Here is a 19,241-nt window from a genome sequence, read left to right on the forward strand (position 1 = left end):
AAGAACAGATTGTTCAGGACAACCCCCATGCCTTCTCTAGCAATTTCTTGTGTTCCTCCTATCTTCTATTTTAATAAAATGCATATTACATATATGAAATAATGCTTAAGAAAAAAAGAGAAAAAACAGCTGCCAATTTGTCACCTTTAATTTGAAGCAGATTGGCTGATAAAAACAATGAAAAACATTTTCAAAAACAATAAATCACATTGGACAACGTGACATGGATCCAGTGACAGTATAGTCACAATAATTGAAGACAGCCAGTGTGATACAAATGTCACTGGCGTAGTGACATGGAGAATGGAAACTTGCCGCCAATCATTACACTAGCAAAACAATATAAAAAAAAAAAAAAATCGAAGCGCATTCTCTTAAAAAAATCTGAACTGTCTTTCCTTGAAACATTGTTGGGTTTACCGAGAAACAACCGAGCTGTCCTATAATGTGGGACGGTTACATTTTCATATCTAACAAAATAATCCGTTTGTTTTACTTTGGCCAAATGTGACGCGAATGCCTAAACAATCGAATGGTGCTGTGATGTGAGTTTACAAAAAAGAAGGATTAAAAAAATGGATGTGTGATTTGTTTTGACATTAGTCACCGGCTTTAGGGGTCGAAATATGACGGGACCCATTCTAGCGTCTTTTGTCTTTGCTCTCGCTTTCTTTCTGCTCCCTATCGCTGCGAGATGACTTGTTCCTGCCTTCTTGGCTCTTTCGCTTCTTCCCTTCCTTGCCTCCTCCACCTCCACTACTCGCTCCTTTCTTACGCTGACTCTTCTCCTCTTTCTTTCTGTCCCTGTCTGACGGCCTCTTGCCGTGCTTGCCGTCGTCCCGACTGCGACCGCTGGACGAGGAGCTGGACGAGGAGGACGAGGAGGAGCGGCTCGAAGCGGACGAGGAGGACGAGCTTCCGCTGGAGGAGGAGCCGGAGGAGGAAGACGAGGAGCTGCGACTTTGACCGCGGGCCTTCTTGGGCTCCTTGGCCTTCTTCCTCCCCCTGGCGCCTTCCTTCTGTTCCTCGGGTTGCGCGGCGGGGCCGCCCGGGGCGTCCTGCGACTCCGGCCGGGGTTTGACCGCCGACTCGTCCCCGGCTTGCCTTTGCTCGGCCGGTTTCTGGCTCCCGGAATCGTGGGGCTGGGAAAACAAAACGGCCGGCTCCTGCCCCGGCGCATCGGAGGCCATCTCGGACGCGGAAGTGGAAGAGGCCACCCGGGGCCCGGGCAAGGGCGCCGCCGCTTCCTCCGGGAGCTGAGCGTTGCCCGTGGCCTCTTGTTGCTCTTGCACGCTTGGTTCGGATAGCGAGGGGACCTCGATCTTTTCGGCTTCAAGTTCTGATGGCCCCTCTTTACTGTCCCCATGCTGCCCCACCTTACTACCGCCCACCTGCTCTTTGCCTGCCTCCGTATCCATCTTCTCTGGCCCTGGACGCGCCTCCTCATCTTTCTTCTCTTCCACCTGCATCTTTTCCTCACCTTCCTTCTGCCCATTCCCTGCTACCTCAAGCTCCATTGCCACCTCCTCATTTAAGCCTTGCCTGCTATCCCCTTCCTCTAGCTCTACTTTGCCTGCCACCTCTCCGGCTTCCCCCTGTTCTCCACCCGCCCCCTTGTCTTTCTCCTTCTCTTTCTCCTTCTCCTCCTCTTCCTGATCCTCTTCCTCATCCTCCTCCTCCTCTTCCTCCATACGTGCAGCCCTCCTGTTACCTGTCACCTTGTCTACCTGACCTGCTGGCTTACCCTCCGCCGAGTGGTCCTTCACTGTCGCCGTGGAGTTGCCATCCTGGTCGCGGTTTAGCTGCCGCCGTGGTCGGGACTCCATCTTGTTGATGTATTCCGTGAATGCTTCTCGCCGCTCTTCAAACACAGCTGTCCAAAGTTAGATGAGGACAACATCCATTACCAATGGCCAATCCAAAGTGTATGTAAGGCTTTCAAGACAACCAGAAAAGAATCAAACCATTTAGTTTTTTGGTGGAGTCATCGAGGAGTTTCTGGGTGGCGGAGCACATTTTGCCAGGGCGGTAGAAGATGTGAGGCCTGGTCTTGGTGCGAATAAATTTCACCAGATGGTTATTGTGGCTGGTCCACTCCTCTTGCTGCATGTGCATGTAGGGCAACAGGGCACACAATGTAGTTTCTCCGCAACAATTGTAATCATGGCTAACTGACGTTTGCATTCATACAACTCTAAAATATATTGGACACATTTAGATTAATTCAAAAACATTAGATTTCACATTAAAAAAAAAAAATACATTCACTTATTTTGTAATTTGTTCATCTAGTTAGCTCATCCCCAATCCAAGTCATTTAACCAAATACAAAATGTGACCCTTTCTAGGATGTACTTATCTTACCAACTGAGCCAATTCCACTTTCTGCTCAAGTAGTCTCAGCTCAGTCTGTTTGGCTCGCCTCTCTTCAAACAACTCCCTCTTCTCGCTCTCCAACTTCTTCTTCTCAACCTCAGCTTTGACTTCGAGCTTCTGCTCAATCTCAGAGCGCCGCTTTTGCTGTGACAGGTGGACAAAAAGCTGAGTTTCAAATAAAAATGTTTTGCCGTATTTCTCAAGAGTACAAGTCGACCCCTCTTCCCCTTTTTTACTTCAATTTGGGTGAGTTTTACAAAAACAAATTAGAAGTTTACCCCTAACTTTATTGTCTATATAGATCATGACTGTCCAACCATAACACATGGTTTGTGTTATTAAAATGACTAAATGACGGTACTTTCAGAAGCATTTCTTCATTGTACATCGAATAACATACTGTTGCGGTTATGGGGAGAAAACGAGACAAGTGCAAGGCAAAGTATGCGTGCGTATAAATACAAATGCCGAAACTTAATGTTGCAACAATAAAACTATTTGAAGTTTCAATGCTTGATTTTTTTGACACAGGTGAATGTTAATTTGTCGAAAAGCCCTAAAAGTCATCATCACTGTCTGACATATCAAATAGCTTCTCTTATTTAACACCCGTATGTCCTCTCCTATCTCCTTGTCAATTGTTCAAACATCCGCATTACTTGTCTTGGCACCCGTTCAATTTGTTTGAAATGGAGATTTTCTGAGATGATTTGCTGATCATTTTACTTGGGATGTTCTTTACCCAAGTGTTGTCAGATCAGAGCTGGGGTATTTCGGTACTTCACACATATTACCAAGCTCCCACTGCTGCTTTTAGATCTCGATCAACACAAGAACATAGCAACCCTGTCCAAATTAGCGCCATCTATTTGCATCTCAGTTGACCTAAATGCTTTAGTTGTTGTTTTAAATGGTTAGCAGAGGCACAGGGAACATGTCAAAACAGCCATCATGGTTACTTCTGCATCATACAAGATGCCGTCATTTGTCAATTTCAGTTTCAAGCGCATATTACACTCAGTTCACGGTGCACCAGAATAAAAGAAAACTGCTCACCTTTTCAGTGCAAACATTAGACTCCTGTTTAAATTTTTGCAGAGTCCCCATGAGCAAGCCAAACATGCGCCGATTCCTGTCCAGCAAAATAGAAGAAATAAAGAGTTCACATGTGACTCATGCTTCCTGTCACTATCACAATTTGTTCCCAATTACTTTACTAATGACTTCAATAAGCTGTTGAAAATGTATTTTGCTTTGAAGTTTAATGCACCCCCACCTACCACCACTACTATTACGGTCAGTTGTTATTTGGTGTTGTTGAAAGATAAGCAATATTTAAGTACAGCTTGGGTATAGATTAATGCTGCGACATTTAAATGGAACAAAATGATAGGTTTATAATTTTCTATACTTAAAGAGAATTATTTTGAAACTACACAATGCTAGTGTCTTACCATAATATCAAGTGTATCTAAAAGAGTACTCCACTAACACTACTGTTTTAATGCCTGTGGTGAAGTGATGTCATTTTGAAGGGCCACTATCATGGTGGAGGACACTTCAAATTAACATTATTGATTACGATTATTACATATTCTATGGCTGCAAAACATTATCCCCGGTCTACGACGTCCCTGCCTCATGTTTTGTTCAGCTTACGAGGTGCCCTACGATGTTTTTTGTGGCCATAACAAGCTCGTCACATAAAGGTAAATAAATCCTATCTTTTTTTATTTACAGTGTTTAATTGTATACATGTATATTATATATACGTAGCACTTACTATACTATTTTGATACCAACATTTAATATGTATATACAATTTGGATGTTTTTACCTGGGGTTTACATGCATTAGCGAATTATCATAGGTTTGGATTGCCCATATGGCAAATATGCATTTTTTTTAATGTGAAAAGTCTTCATGCTATACATATTATTTGAGACAAATATGACTGCAGTACACATATTTACTTAAATGATTAAACCATACACACTGTTAAGTAAGTCAGCAGTAACCCGTTTCCTTTGAAGTCTCGCGGAACGGCGGTCATATTAGCAGCGGCCCGGACGTTGAAATAAAGTCAAATATGTAAATAATCAAACATATTAATAAAGGAGAGTTTACCCTTGAAAAACCATTTTATTTTAAAAGAAATCTAGGTAAGAGAGAGAAAAAAAAACGGGGATTTTATTTTGAGGGAAAAAAAATCAGCTAAAGTGTAAATTATATTTAATGAATCAATTATGATTTAGTCAGTTGTATGGTTTCTAACAGAAAATGTGAAAAAGCATTGTTTTTCAAAGTAAAAGCAGGTGATTGAAAGTGTCTTATTTCGTTTACACACGTTGGACAATCAAAGGTATATTCACGAATTCCTCGAAAAGAGGGGGGGGGGCAAAACTGGCCAAAATTAGGGGATTTGGACAATTTCAAATTAAACAATTGCTCCAAATGATTCAGCAATTCTCAAAATAGTAACGTGATGAACTATTAAATCACAGCCGTCGAACTCTCCAGCGAGCCAGATCCGGCCGACCATGTTATTTTACCGGCCCAAAACAAGCAATTTTTTTGTTTGCAATCTCCCTTTGGAACAGTTTTTACCAGCCTTTGATTTCAAAACTAGGTAAATGTGTGAAGAAAACATTCAAAATGCATTTGACTTCACAGTCATACTGGCCCTCTGACAGAAACCAACTACAATGAGGCCCACTATAAAAATGTGTTTGATACCCCTGTATTAAATCAATTCATTTTGACCCTTCTAAACCTAAAAATGTATTTAAGAAAAATCCAATTTAACCAGAATGACTAATTGTGATTGTATCCCACCTCTGTTTGCCCTTCTCATCCATTGTCTGATCTTGAATGAGGTCCCGGCGTGTTCTCTCCTTGGAGGTAGCTACAACTGACGACTGCAACGCCGGCTGCAAGTGCAAAACGGAAACAAGCGAACCAACTATTGAAAGCCTTCTTCAACCGGTTACGCTTCTTGTCATAAGACGTGGTCATCTGGTATGATTACCTTTTTGACATCATCGTCATCCTCGGCGTCGCTGTCGTGACGCACGTCTCTCCTGGCCCTCTGGTCACCTGCCAGCCTGCATGTTAACAGCACACACAATTACATCTGTGACTTTGAAATAACATTGCAATGTTGTAAACACAATGATGAAAGGTGACAAAACAATGCGGCACCTTAACAGAGCACCATCGATGTCCCTCTGTTTGGCAGGGGGGCCACCACCTCCAATGTCAGAGAGACTGCGCCTGGACATGGAGAAATCACCGCTGCATGTCACACAGCATTATAACCTTCGCAATGAATTGCCGTAATGGCTGTCCGATAAAAATGTAAGTTTTCTAGGCGACATTTTTACTGCAACAGTACCACTAGCATTTCCCCCACATTCATTTTTACTGTTTAGACGCAATCATATGACAGTCTCTATAGCTCACGTCTTCATTATAGTCTGAATTGAGCTATAGCCTACACTAGTTGATTTTGACCAAGAGACGAAGTAACCCTTCTGCTCCAAGTTAGTTCAATGGGATCCTCTCCACGTCATCCTGTACAGTAGTACCGGCAAGCGTGGCGCAGGATGAGACAACATAGAAAGACTCCAAGCCATACCAATTTATCGGCAGGCCAATTAACTCTTCAATCCGACAAGAATCTTTTTTTAGTCTTAGAAGAGTCTAAAACATAGGTGTCAAACTACAGTATCCTGTGTGTTTTCAAACCCTCCCTCGCAAACACACTGGATTCAAATGATTAGGATAATTTTCAAGCTACTGCAGAGCTTGCCAATAAACTAATCATTTGAATCAAGGTGTGTTGGGGAGAGAAAAACAGAAAACATGCAGGATACCGGCCCTCAAAGACGACACCTAAACTCTAAAACAATACATTCCAGGTACTTTATTATTTATATGGAAAACTATTTTGAGAGCCTCTTTCACCCTAATAATTGGAAGGGAAAAAAAAAAATATCACAATTTATCATGTGGAATTGAATGGCTGCACTGTTAAAAAAAAAAAAAAAAAAAGTATAAATACATTTTTGGAATTGGTATGGCATGACTTTGGTTAAGATTTTTATGCAAATCAAATATGTCATGTGTAATAAATGTTGAGATTTTGCAAGCATTTTTTAGTCACAAATCCCTGTATCACATATTACTAAGATGAAAAAAAAAAGTATTACTTTAACGTCTAGTTTCAAAACTACATTTATTAGGGCTAGGCAAACCATCTAATTAAGCTAATTAATTTGTACTTTTAAAAGTCAATAATTAAAAAAAAAAAATCTATATTGTGAAATCAAGGCTTAATTAAACCTTATACACTGTACAGTAGTGAACTTGGGTGGGGTGGGGGGCGAGAGAGACTGCTAGGCTGCGTTGGAGCACCTCATCCACAAAGAAAGCTCAGATCAAAGAGCATCGGACTCTAAGCTTAACAACGTGGCTTTTATTTTACTTACAACTTCAAAAATGAACGTGGCAACCCCAAAATAATAAACCGAACCGTATTTCTATTAACGCTCGTGCTGTCGTCGCCCACCAATACAATGTAAACAAGCCCCCCCACTCAACGTCGTAGGACTTAGCTGTCCCGTGACATGCCCACTCCAAACAGAGCACATAAAGGACCTCCTCCTGCTTACACACGCACCGATGCAATGCACCCTCATGCACATCAACTCAGTGGCAACGAGGAATTTAAAACATAACTGTTCCCCTTTTCCTTTGAAGTCTCATGCAGCTAGGGTCATTTTAGCAGCGGCCCGAAAGTTGTATTAAAATCTAATCCGTACATGAATAAAGATGATTACAATGGAAAGTTTAATGCTTGAAATACAATTTTATTATAAAAGAAATCTAGGTAAGATATTTCCGACGATCTGGCGAAGGTTTGCTCCTCTTTCTACCCAGACAATGTGTACATGTGTGTGCCTTTTGCTGTGGGTGCGCTTCATGACCGACACGAACGTGCCTGTTGGGGCAGGAGTAGATCAAAACTCCACAGGCACACGCCATATAGCTCATGAAGCGCACCCCAGCGCCGATGCTGTCAACACACAGGCAGGGGAGGCAAAAACAAGAGGAGCCAAGATGACGTTCACCCGACCATTGGAAAACTCTTCCCTAGATTTCTTTCATAACAAAATGGTATTGCAATTCTCCACTGTAATAATCTTTGATCGTGTACAGATTAGACTTTAATTCGACGTCCAGGCCGCTACTAAAATGACTGCAACTGCACGAGATTTCAAAAGAAAGGGCTTGTTCTGTTGGCAGTTGGCAATCCAGATTGCTAAAGCAGCTTCCATACAGACGTTCGTTTCAACTGCACGAGATTTCAAAAGAAAGGGCTTGTTCCGTTGGCAATCCAGATTGCTAAAGCAGCTTCCATACAGACGTTTGTTTTATCACGAGCAGTAATAACTGGCTTCAGCGAATTGCCAAAGGTTATGGCAGCCACCGTCCAATGTTCGCCTCGTCCTCAATGCAGCGAACGGTGGATTTGTTCCCTCCCAAATGGCGGCCCACGGCCGCCTAACTTCTCCCTTCGAGAAGTATCACCTTCTCAGCACTTGCGACATTGAAACTTTATTTTTTTGGCAGATGAGTATTGCTGGAAAGCGAGGGGCATGCAGTGTAAAAGAGAAGAATAAAGGTGCTGTTGGAGAAAATATTGGTTCTGCCGCATCCCGAAAAAGTGAAAGTTCGCAGCAATGCTCTCCTTTCCGGATCCACTGTAAAGTGCACAGCAAGCTCGCTCCCCTCTCCTCGTGTGATACTGTTGCGGCAAAAGTGAACATCTTGAACTCGCGACAAAATGCCTCGCATAGAGCGAAAACAACGCACTCCACCTGAACGCGGCATAAGACACATCCTTAATTTGGGGGGCAAATTCCAGTATTTTCTATTTTACAGTGTATAAGACACAGCAACACGTTGGAACCAGTCAAAATTATAGCAAAACAGCAAAACAAAAAATCTCATATTTTGTAAATTCTTCATATTTTCTTGTGTTCATATCCATAAGTTATATATTTGTTGTGCGTTAAGTGTTTTTCAGATTTCCCACATTGCCAGTGAACGTCTCGCCACTATGTTGAATGCGCTTGCTGCTGTACTTTTTTTTCCCTCACAACGCCGTTAAAGTTCATTTTATCAAAAATACCCGAAGGTGAGTAGCATCCGTGTTTCACCAAGTTTATGATTGTGTGTATATGCCAAAAGACCGCAATTAATAAACGAGTCAAATGGATTACCTTTCCGTGTTCTGTGTTCAATGTTAAGAATTAAATTTTTAGGTTACAGTTCATATGACACTCCCATATTTTTGACTGTCAATTTTAAGGGGAAAAAAAGTGGGTCAAATTTGGGGATTACAGTATTTTGTTGCCATATCTGCAAGCCCTGCTAGTTATCCACCCAGTTATTTTGTACTGTATATATAATAAAATGAGGGAGCCATTAAACTTTTATGTACTTTTCACAGCCATAACAGCTGTTCAAGGGAAATCTTGACTTACCATGTGGCTGATAACAAATTAGATTTAAACCTCAAGAGTAACAAACCAGTATATTCAACTTGAAATTTAATTCACCTGATTGGTGCGTAAACACTTCAATCATGCACAAGTTCAAAGGCTATCCAAATGCGCAGTCTCCCTTCCCCGGTTGATGATAACAATATTAAATTCTGGCATGAACAAGGAGCTAAAACCAAAGCCTTCATTTAAAAAAATGAATGAAACTGGGATTCGAGTGCTATGAACATGATCAGTGTGCGCATAAAATGTAACTGCCGTTACCTATTCCGATAAGATATTTATTTTTATGGTGTCATGCAGTGGACAATCAGACCAAAGGGGTTCTTTTTGTTGTCCTGTGACAGCGGCAATACCTTAGCAGGTTGAATCCTCTTCCTCTACCTCCTCCTCCCATTGCCGCAAATGCGACGCCTGCCATGGGACCACCGAATCGGCGCATCTGGCCTGGTCTGAAAACACAAGGAGAAAGTCAACACAATTTGACGCGTCTAAAATTGTGACAACTATGACTAAGTTTCAAGGGTCTAAATCGATACCAGAACATTTTCGGTCAGAATGCAGTAGTGCTGCTAAACAATGAACCCCAGGCCTTTATTCGCGTAGCTACATGGAATTCCCGTACCGTTCAATAACTAAATGCATTTTACCGCGGGTTTGTTCTTATTGTCTCGTGTGTCACTACTAGATTACAAAAGTTGACATAAATGTGTAGTGCGACCGCGAAACTGGTGCCGTGAGGGCGTGCGTTCGCTTGCTAGCTTAACGAACAACGCTAGCAAAAGCCCACCGTCAGTGGCGTGTAACGTTAAATTGCATTATTGAATCGACTGCGTACAAGAGAGCAATGACCACGCTGCGCTTGGGATGTTTTACCTGGATTCATTGGGATCTCTTCCAGTTAATTTACGAATATTATCGTCAACATTTTTCAAGCTTTCTTTGGCCTTTTCTATCTGGTCTTGCAAGCTCCGCACGGCCACCGCCATCTTGCCCTCAGTAAAGCGCCAATCACATGTTCTTCTTCTTCTACTACTTTTCACTTCATAGAAATATACTGTATAACCACTAGAGGGACGTCTTGTGGTTGATAACATGCACACCTCATTGCGATCTTTAACCCGGAGTCTTACTTGTGTTCGGCCCCAATATTGTACATGAATCATACTTATTCACAAGTTCCAGAGCTGATATATTGTGGCTTTTATAACCTATACTTACAGGTTTTGGCTATGGCATTACATGTTAGTATGTGAGGCACAGCCACTGTGTTTGTACAGCAGGACGTTCCTAAATTTAGAAAAAAACAAAATATGACACTGAAAACAAACTGGAATATCGATCATTCAAAAAATTCAAGTATGTGCTACTGTGTGCCATTTTATAATTTCGTGTTATACTAACGCTACATCATTACACGATAAATATGGTATTGGTCGGCTATTGCTATATTTTAACAAACCCCAATAAATTAAATTCAGTGATTTACAAATCCTGTTCAACCTATGTGTAATTGAATACACTGCAAAGCCACCTTATTTAATGATCGATCAAATATATTGTTTTTAGCAAATAGTCCAAAACAATCTTCAACTAGAGTTTTATGGCTGCAACACGTTTAAAAATAATGTTTGCCACTGTTACATCCCTTTTCGTTTCAACAACACCCAATCCAAACGTTCGAGAAACGTGAGAAGATGATTGCTGAGCATCCCACCTTTTTTTTTCTTTTACCATAATCAATTTTTTGGGAACATGTTGGTGGCAAGGGCCGCTCTGTGGAAGAGTGGTTAGGTCCGCCTCGCAGTTCAAGGACCCGAGTTCTAATCCCGCTGGCTCCGGCCTTTCTGTGTGGAGTTTGCATGCTATCCCCTAGCCTGTGTGGGTTCTCTCCGGGCACTCCGACTCTCTCACATTCCAAAAACATGCATGGCAAGTGAATTGGACATGCTAAATTGTCCTTTGGTGTGATTGGTTGCCTAAATGGTTGTTCGTCTCTCTGTGTCCTGTGATTGGCTAGCAACCAGTTCAGTGTGTACCCCACCTACTCCCAGAAGTAAGCTGGGATAGCCACCAGCAAGTCTGTGACCCTTGTGAGGATAAATGGCTCTAGAAAATGGATGGATAGATGTTGGTGGCATTTAATTCAAAATGAGCTTTTTTGCTCATTTATTAATTAACAAAGTTTACCAATTTGAACCTTATTTGGATATAGGTAAAAAAAAAAAGGGGGTTTGCAAATCATTGTAATCTGATTTTGTTTACAATTTGCACAGAGAAAATGTAATTGGAATTGTGTTTACAATTATATAGTAGTTAATAAACAATAATACATAATATAGTTAATATTTATATTGGATACATGTGAATCTCATGCGTCTGGTTCTGTTCTTCAGTTTACTATAAAGGAAAATGAATACATCTACTGTATATGTTGAATTACAAAGCATGTTCAAGGACAATCAATGTATAATTATTTACGCATTTAATGTATTGTTGCCACACGATAACAGCGTAACAATTCAGCGTCTTTTTTTTTTTTTAATTCAGTAGTTTTATTCTTTTTTTTTTGACGAGGAGTGGGGGTAGGGTCCTGGTTCAACATGGCCGTCATTCATCGCTTCCTCTTATCACTTTCTGATACAATGTCGCCACCTGCAGCATACATCCACACAAAACTAAAACAGTACAGTACAACATTGTTTCATTGATGAGGCGCTTTCTTTTTTTATTTATATTAGTTGTGTTAATAAAAATGTTAACGAAGCCTCCCCAGGATAGGGATCGCATCTAATTGAAAAAAAATCCATTTGCAGTTTTTAAAATGCTGTATAGGCATGTGATTATCATTTACATTTTCCATACAGTATAGGCCTACATTTTGCCAGTTTTCGCAAATTAAAATCTTTAAAAAAAAAAAAATGGAAGGCAAATGTTGTAACACTTTAAACTCAGCCCCCCCCTTTATTTTATTTTATATTTTTAAAATATTATTTCTACCAGATTTGCTTACTAACTTAACTACTGCAGAAATCTTAACTTACCCATAAAGATTGTGCATCCCTCCACAAAAATGATTGGTTACGGTTTTAAATTCATGGCGTGCGAAATGATGCAATGATAATTTGATTTGAAACGTGAACGATTCGATTCGGGATTAGTTGCATTCGATGTGGTACAGCTCAGTTCAAGATGATGCAGTATAATGCAAAGACTTTTTTCAGAAAATTTATTCATTTGCAAGTTTATGAAAATTAGAAATCAATTTATTCCTTTTTAATGAAAAAGAGTCTAAATTTGACAGTGTCCCTTTAAAGAAGTGAGCATTAAGTCATGTGATCAAGCATGCTCGGGAAGACCCATTAGAAAACAACCATAAGAAGAAATGGACACGCGATGCAAATCATATTTTGATGCTTTTATTCACTGACTAAAATGAGCATTCATTCAACACACTATTCAAAAAGTTCAACCAGATTCACCCCTAACCCTTTTATGAGGGGAAGCATACAACCATCGGGGACCTATAGTGCTGTCATTGAGTAAATAAAACTTGATCATTGCTAAGCGTGGACAAGCCACATCAGGAATACTTGCAGACAGAGCCAAAAATTCTTCTAATCACAAATTTGAAATGATTTGACATTCACCACTGTAGTTTGACAGAGAAATGTTAAGCAAAGGTTTTCATCTGAAAAGCTGTTTGATTTTCTCCAAACTTTGCTCTATTTGCCCTTGATGTAGCTACCGGTAAACCACCTCATTTTTGAGCAGAACAAAACATCTTGTTTGCTTAAAACACAAAAAATTATTAAATTTCGTGAAGCTTGCTAATGTAAAAGTTTATGTGCACACTGTAACAACCACAATCACACACAAAAGCATGACTGTCAGAATATTCAACTGTAATTATTTTTTGGGGGTGGGGGAAGTTAGTCACACACCCAATAATTGTTGATGTACGAAGTATGGGTGTTTTCATATCATGTTTCATATCCGTATTTATGTAATCGTACATCACAGAAAAGACTTGTAGAGACCTCTACAAATGTGTACTGTTAAGTTTGTACAGCATATATTCATAAAGTATATTCCTCTTCCTCTGTGAGATATTATATATATATATATATATATATATATATAATTTTTTTTTTTAGACATCAGCACTAATTGTAAGGCTGCCATTATTGCAAACTGTCCTGATTTTAAACAAATGCACAACATTCGTACCATGATAAAACTGAGGCCATCAAGCCAGTCTCACAGAGACCATGAGTGAGCTTGCCATCACCGCTGCTTCCGCTGGGCTAGCTTACAGGACCTTAAGATCTTAGAAAGGAAACAATAGGACTTCAGAAATCATCATAAGGCCAAGTGACATTGCAAGTACTTATCGTCTTTTGTCCTCTTTTATGTGTAACAGCGAGGAACTGAAGACAAACAAAAACGAGTGTGAATTAGATGCATTTCTCTTGCATAGTAGGCCTGGGCGCTTGCCTGGTACAATAGCAGCTTTTGGCTCTTCGGACTTGATATGAAAACATCTATATTAGTTGTGTAACATCTGAGCCACAGTAACAAGTATTGCATTAAAGATAGTTGACACTGACCATGGACTGTCTCATGGTGAAGCCAAAAGCTACATTTGTCATTCTGATGGTGACCACCAGTTTGGCCGATGTTGCTGTCAACAACTTGTTACCCGACTATGCGTTTGACAGCGTAGAAAGTGCATCACCTCATACACACACAAGATGGACCTAAAAAAACCCATGAGAACCCGTGATGTCTTCTAAGGCTCGTAGTGTGGATGTGACAATATCTGAGCTAACCGTATAAACCAGTGCAGTGAACATCCAGTGTGTAACAAAAAAAAAAAAAAAACTTCATCAAGAGGATCCACCAGTCCAGGGTACAGCCCTAAGTGAGCTAATTCCGAGTTCTGCATGTAATGGTAGTAGTCTACAGCCGAAGGAGAAACACGGTAAGAATCTGAAGGGTCACATTATGATGAGGAAACACTGCCAGTTGTCAGCAACCCATTCAGAAAAACTGCAAAATTCTGGTGAGCCCAGTTTCCAACACGTTGCAAACATCTGGAGAGGCAACACCTTCAACTGCCACCATGCTGGAGTGATGATCAAAGTGCAAGTCAACTGACTGGTCTGTGTGGGTGTTTGGACTGATGCAGTCTGTTGCTTTGGTACTCCAAAAACACACAAAACAGAGATCTCCCATGACAGTATTAAAGTAACGGTATTTTCAGGCCTGGGAAGGTTGCATATTGCTGGTGAGACCAACTGTGTAAGCAATTCCTCATCAGGCAGGATTGGCCTTTCATTCGCAGAAACAAAGAACATGCCTGATGATGACTGCGAGAAAAAAAATAAAAACCTTCCTCAAAGTCAGATGGATAAACGCATGGATGATGACTTTCAGCAGAGTTTGTATGCCTGACAGAAAGTATCTTGAAAGGGCCAGCATGGCACAGATAAACACACCGCTTAGTCTTTTAATATGTGTGAGGACTTTAAAGAACCACTCTTGGCATCTTCACTCTGCTCAGTCTAACTGGTTCTCTCGTGTGAGTTGTCAGAATAAGCCGCATCCACATTAACAAACACAACAATTTAGGTGGGCATAAGGATATATGTAAAAATATATATCTATATCATTGATATATTTCTAGCTCTACCACAATAATGTCCATGCAGGCTCTTAAACTTGTGGTTAGCTGTTGTGTCAGTTGAATGAACTGAGAGTTGCTCATGTGTATGCTCTTGACATTCCTAGCAGCAAAATGTTTTCCAGCTCAAGACGCTTAAACACTTTTGACAAAGTTGAGTACAGGCTTGATGGAATACATTTCAAATCGGTCACACTGGCCTTAAAGCCAGAAAACATCCAGTTCCAGCCCGGTGAAGGAATGTCACCGGTATGCTTCACATAGCTGCAATCTCAAACTGGCTTAGCTTCAACACATTGTGAGGGTTTCCTCACTGAGATGCTACTGTGTCACAGATCTTGTTCCTGAACAAAGTTTTTAGTCACCCATGTTGTTCCCATTGCCTTTACATTCAGCTGCAGTTGAATGAAATATGCAGGAAACAAAATAGAAGTCATAGTTTGTTGCATGTCTGTCCAAGCTGAATGCTGGCTTCCAATAGCAAACAGAAAACACTCAAAACTTATAAAAATCTCACCGCTATTCATGTTAAAACAAATTAAAACAGTAACCAACAAACCAACATTAGCAGGATTTCCCCTCCTACCCACACAAGCGCATTTACTCGGCCTGCTTTTTTTTTTTCTTCCTCCAAATATAAAAGCTATCAAATTGTTTTCAACACATTAACAAGTGTATTTACTTGGATGTCTGGCAGGGAAAACATTCGCGAGCAGGAAAGACAACAAAGACAAGGCAGAATTGGGGGGGCTCGAATGTGAACAATAAAAGCAAAACTACTGGACCAGCCTGCTGCCAGTGTATGTGATTATACGGGCACTTCAGATATAACTGAGATGGCATTTATACGCTTAGCTCCATTGTGGTCTTTGGCAGCATTGAACTCACAATTATGACTACTTTACTAGTCTCATGAGCTAATTAGAGGCCTGAGCTACTGTTTTTATCCCTCCTCCACAACAATGGATAGTACCCTGAGAACCGCTAATTTCTCTTCTGACATCCTGCTGCGGTACTTGTGAAGTTGACTGATCACGAGCAAGCTAACAACACCAGGTACACACAGGCACAAAACATGTAAGAGCTGGACAGAAACACACTTGATTGGACAAACACACGCACACACACATAACTTATTTTCTAATGGGCAAATCACAGGAGAGAAAAAAATAGAGTTGCAAGTGGGAACTGAGACATTTCAACCACTATCGATGACAACACAGCTATTAGAAATACTTTGGCCTATCGTTTGCCTTTGAATAATTCTGCATGTCAAACACAAAGATATATCTTTTGTTTTGTAGGATCCTTTTCAGAATTTAAACACTGCTTTCAGCCAAACAACTCAAAGCATGTATGAAATATAAACTTATAAGTTCCCAGTTCAAAAACACTATGAGAGTGACTAGGTTAGTTTGCAATAGCTTTCTTTATTCTTAGCAAACTTCAGTTTTTAAAGTTTTAGTTTTGAAGTTTTTGACTTCAGTTTTTAAAGAGATTAAAATCACGGGGCAAGTCAAAGTGCAACTGTTGGAATCCATAAAAAAAGGGGAAATTATGTCTTTTTAAAATTGATTGATATTGCTATGTCAAAATATGATCTAGTTTAGAAATGTAGGAATTTATTTCAATACCCTTTCCGCCTCTTTGTACAAACACCTAACTGTTAATTAACATAAAAATTACATACAATATAGCTAATCTATACATGTTTTGGTCAGGATGTGTTTTGCTACTTGTGCTAGCTAGGCTCTCTTCAGTATATGCAGCTGCAAGTGTACAATCAGAAGTCAATCGTCAGCCTTTAAGAAAGAAACTCTTGGTACCCAAAGTGCAACAATCCTGAGATAGTGACCAAGAACAAGCAATTACCATGGCTAAACCATCATGGTCCCATTGTCATCCAACAAATTCAGCCAGGAGCTCACCAGTTGAACCAATTAGGAAAAAGATATGACAGCATTATTTGCCCATGAACTGGCTTTTAACCACATAAAGTTAACATGCATTGATATGGACTTTCACATTATGCCATGTGAGCCATGGTATGTACACCAATCAACTACTGTAGCTAAAGCCATTTGTAAAAGACACTTTCAGCCCATTTAAAAATAAGCAAAAAAAAAAAAAAATACCTGCAACCAACTGGCCAAGCAGTGCGAAAAAACCTTCATGTAAAACACCAGTTCAGTATAATACTGGCCTGACCAACAGAATGAAACCTACTGTGCTTGGGAAACCCTGACAGTATACATCTCTTGGCTTTGCCTGGATACAAAGCAGGCATAATCAATGTGAATTGCCAGAGTTGATACCCTTTCACAAAGCTTTAATTCCTGTTAATATCCCTATGTCTTCATAAATGAGGAAAGATCCCACACAAGACCCACACTGCCCCCGAAAAAGGACTACATTCAATTCAGACATGAAATTGCCCAGTCGGGTCATCCAATCAGAGCATGGATTCCCAAACACTCTACAGTAGCTGTTTCTTACATCTGGTGACAGACAAGCATGCCTTTTATTTTTCTCTTTTCTAAACCCAATCCTTTATGAACGAATGTTCGATTAGGTTTACTTGCAAATCTACCAAAGTGGAGTGTTCATCAGATGTCAGAATGACCAACACAATAAATAACCATTTCCAGAAAAAGAGGATGGTCTCCAAGGCAACTGTGACTCAAAAGGAACTTCAAAGTAAAAGGAGCATCTGTAAGAATAGTGATTGCTTCCATATACTCTTATCTACATACATCGAGCAACCCAAGCTATCATCCCAAAGGGATGTTCAAAGCTTACCTGAGACTTCACAAAACTTGTCATCACGGCAAATGAGCCAAAGCACTCAAAACTACTATGTGACATAGGTGCCTTTTTTCTTTTTCTCAGACAAAAATTAATTCTGTTCAGTTTCTCTTTTTTTACTTCTCTCGTAGTTTTTCGACAAAAACAAAAGCATTTCCCAACCCCACTGCACTGATCTATTGTGTGATTGTCCAACAGACAGCACATACAGTAGTCATATTCAGAGCATCAATTTCTTTGATGTCGTTCTTAATCAAGAACGCCAGTTTTCCAAAGGTGCACCGCAATGAAAATGCGGGGACTGGTATTTCCCCATCTTTGTAAGCTTTGATTTCAGAAAACTCATGTTAATTTACAAATTGGGGAAAACGTTTCTAATGGAAACACTGCAGATTGTCTTCATGCAGCCTTTTGCAACTTGTTATTCATGAACTGTGCTTGCTGTCCAATGCTTCTATAGAAGCATGCACAAAAACCTATGGGGATAAAGGTTTTGATCTCAAGGAGACATAGCCAAGAAAATTAAGAGAAATGTATTCTCACTGGCAGCTTATAACGCATAAAAATAAACAATGGACAGGCTCTCGTCAAGAGCTGAACTTTAGGCATGAGCACCCATTGGAAGACAAAGCTCCCTATTTAGAAGACTAAATACTTGGGGGGACAAAAATGATGCTAGGTAAAAAGGATGGAACGAGTGCTGCATGCAAATATGTACTAACAATCACCATCCAACTGATTTTAAGTTGCTCAACTTCCGCATTGACCATCTTGGTTATGAAAACAACCACTGTCAGCTGGCCAATAACCTGAGAAGGCATGGCGTGACTCTTGATGAGAAGAATTAAAGTGAGCAGCACAAACACCAGTCAGCTATTTGTTTTTTTTTTTTTTTGTTTTTGCTGCTGTTTTTTCTTTTCTTTTTGCTGCCAAAGTTCTTCAAATTTGTAAAAAGTTTCTACCAAGGAAGAGATCAGTACATTATCAGCACATAAGACACAAAACGACTGGGTAAAAAAAATAAAAAATAAAAAAAGCTGAAAAGTAAAGCTAATAGTTTGGGGCAGAGCACACCTACACACAAAGCATTTTCCCACTAATTCTATAAGATATATTAAAGCATCCTCTCTGTCCTGTTCTACCTGTGAGCAGGATAATAAGATCTTTCAAATGTAACATCATACAGTGGCTGTGGGGTTTATTACATTAGTCAGTTAAGGGCTGTGGGCAAGACCAGACCATAATGGGTCCTGAAAGACAAAAAAGCAATGACCCTTTATAAACCCTACAGCTGGAATTTGTGTGTAACTTGAATAGAGCAGACGACTGAAAAGTTGTTTGGAATTTCTACATTTCAGATAGAAAGTTAAAATTCACAAACTTGTAAGGATACCAGCAAATCTTGTGGAGATCACAGTATTTACCTTGTACGTTATATGTCAAAACTCATGCGAACTACATGATTTGTCTTAAGATTGAGATGTAACTGGTGGGGTGGGGTGTGAGCCGATCTGTACTTGTGTCTGGTCTGACCTTGGCACAGCTCAGGCTGTGGCCAACCCTGCCTACAGGCCCATGCTGAAGGCATGCAGCTCATGATGGAAGTGCTGCAAGGGCTCAGTCAAAACAAGGTTGTAATCCAAACATGGGTGCCACACTCGTCCAAGACCCAATGAGACCTCTTTGACCAGATTATGAACAGGATCGCCCTCCAGATACAGCGGCTGGTCCGGGTCAAAGTCGATACTCTCCTCAGACACGGTCAGGACTCGAAGACTGGATCCCCGCAGCCGAGAGATTGCCAC

The 19,241-nt window shown here is 40.4% G+C and overlaps 2 protein-coding genes across 2 annotated transcripts in view; both read right to left on the minus strand.

The window, feature by feature from the left end:
* Positions 1-130: 130 nt before the first annotated feature.
* On the minus strand, positions 131-9,937 carry pnn (pinin, desmosome associated protein). Its single transcript, XM_088433744.1, has 9 exons — positions 9,822-9,937; positions 9,302-9,397; positions 5,578-5,649; positions 5,405-5,480; positions 5,212-5,306; positions 3,433-3,508; positions 2,365-2,520; positions 1,965-2,103; positions 131-1,873 (listed from the first exon to the last, which is right to left on the minus strand). Exons 1-9 carry the CDS (start codon positions 9,932-9,934, stop codon positions 642-644), a joined length of 2,055 nt encoding a protein of 684 aa, XP_088289870.1. The 5' UTR covers positions 9,935-9,937; the 3' UTR covers positions 131-641.
* A 2,411-nt stretch (positions 9,938-12,348) lies between these two features.
* fbxo33 (F-box protein 33) overlaps positions 12,349-19,241 on the minus strand; it is a 17,286-nt gene continuing 10,393 nt past the window's right edge. The window contains exon 6 of the mRNA XM_088433721.1: positions 12,349-19,241. This exon is cut by the window's right edge and continues 26 nt beyond it. Coding sequence (XP_088289847.1) covers positions 19,002-19,241 — 240 coding nt within the window. The 3' untranslated portion in view covers positions 12,349-19,001.

This window comes from Hippichthys cyanospilos, chromosome 14, assembly GCF_059441005.1.
Source record: "Hippichthys cyanospilos isolate Australia breed blue-spotted pipefish chromosome 14, RoL_Hcya_1.0, whole genome shotgun sequence".
Taxonomy (NCBI): Eukaryota; Metazoa; Chordata; class Actinopteri; order Syngnathiformes; family Syngnathidae; genus Hippichthys; species Hippichthys cyanospilos.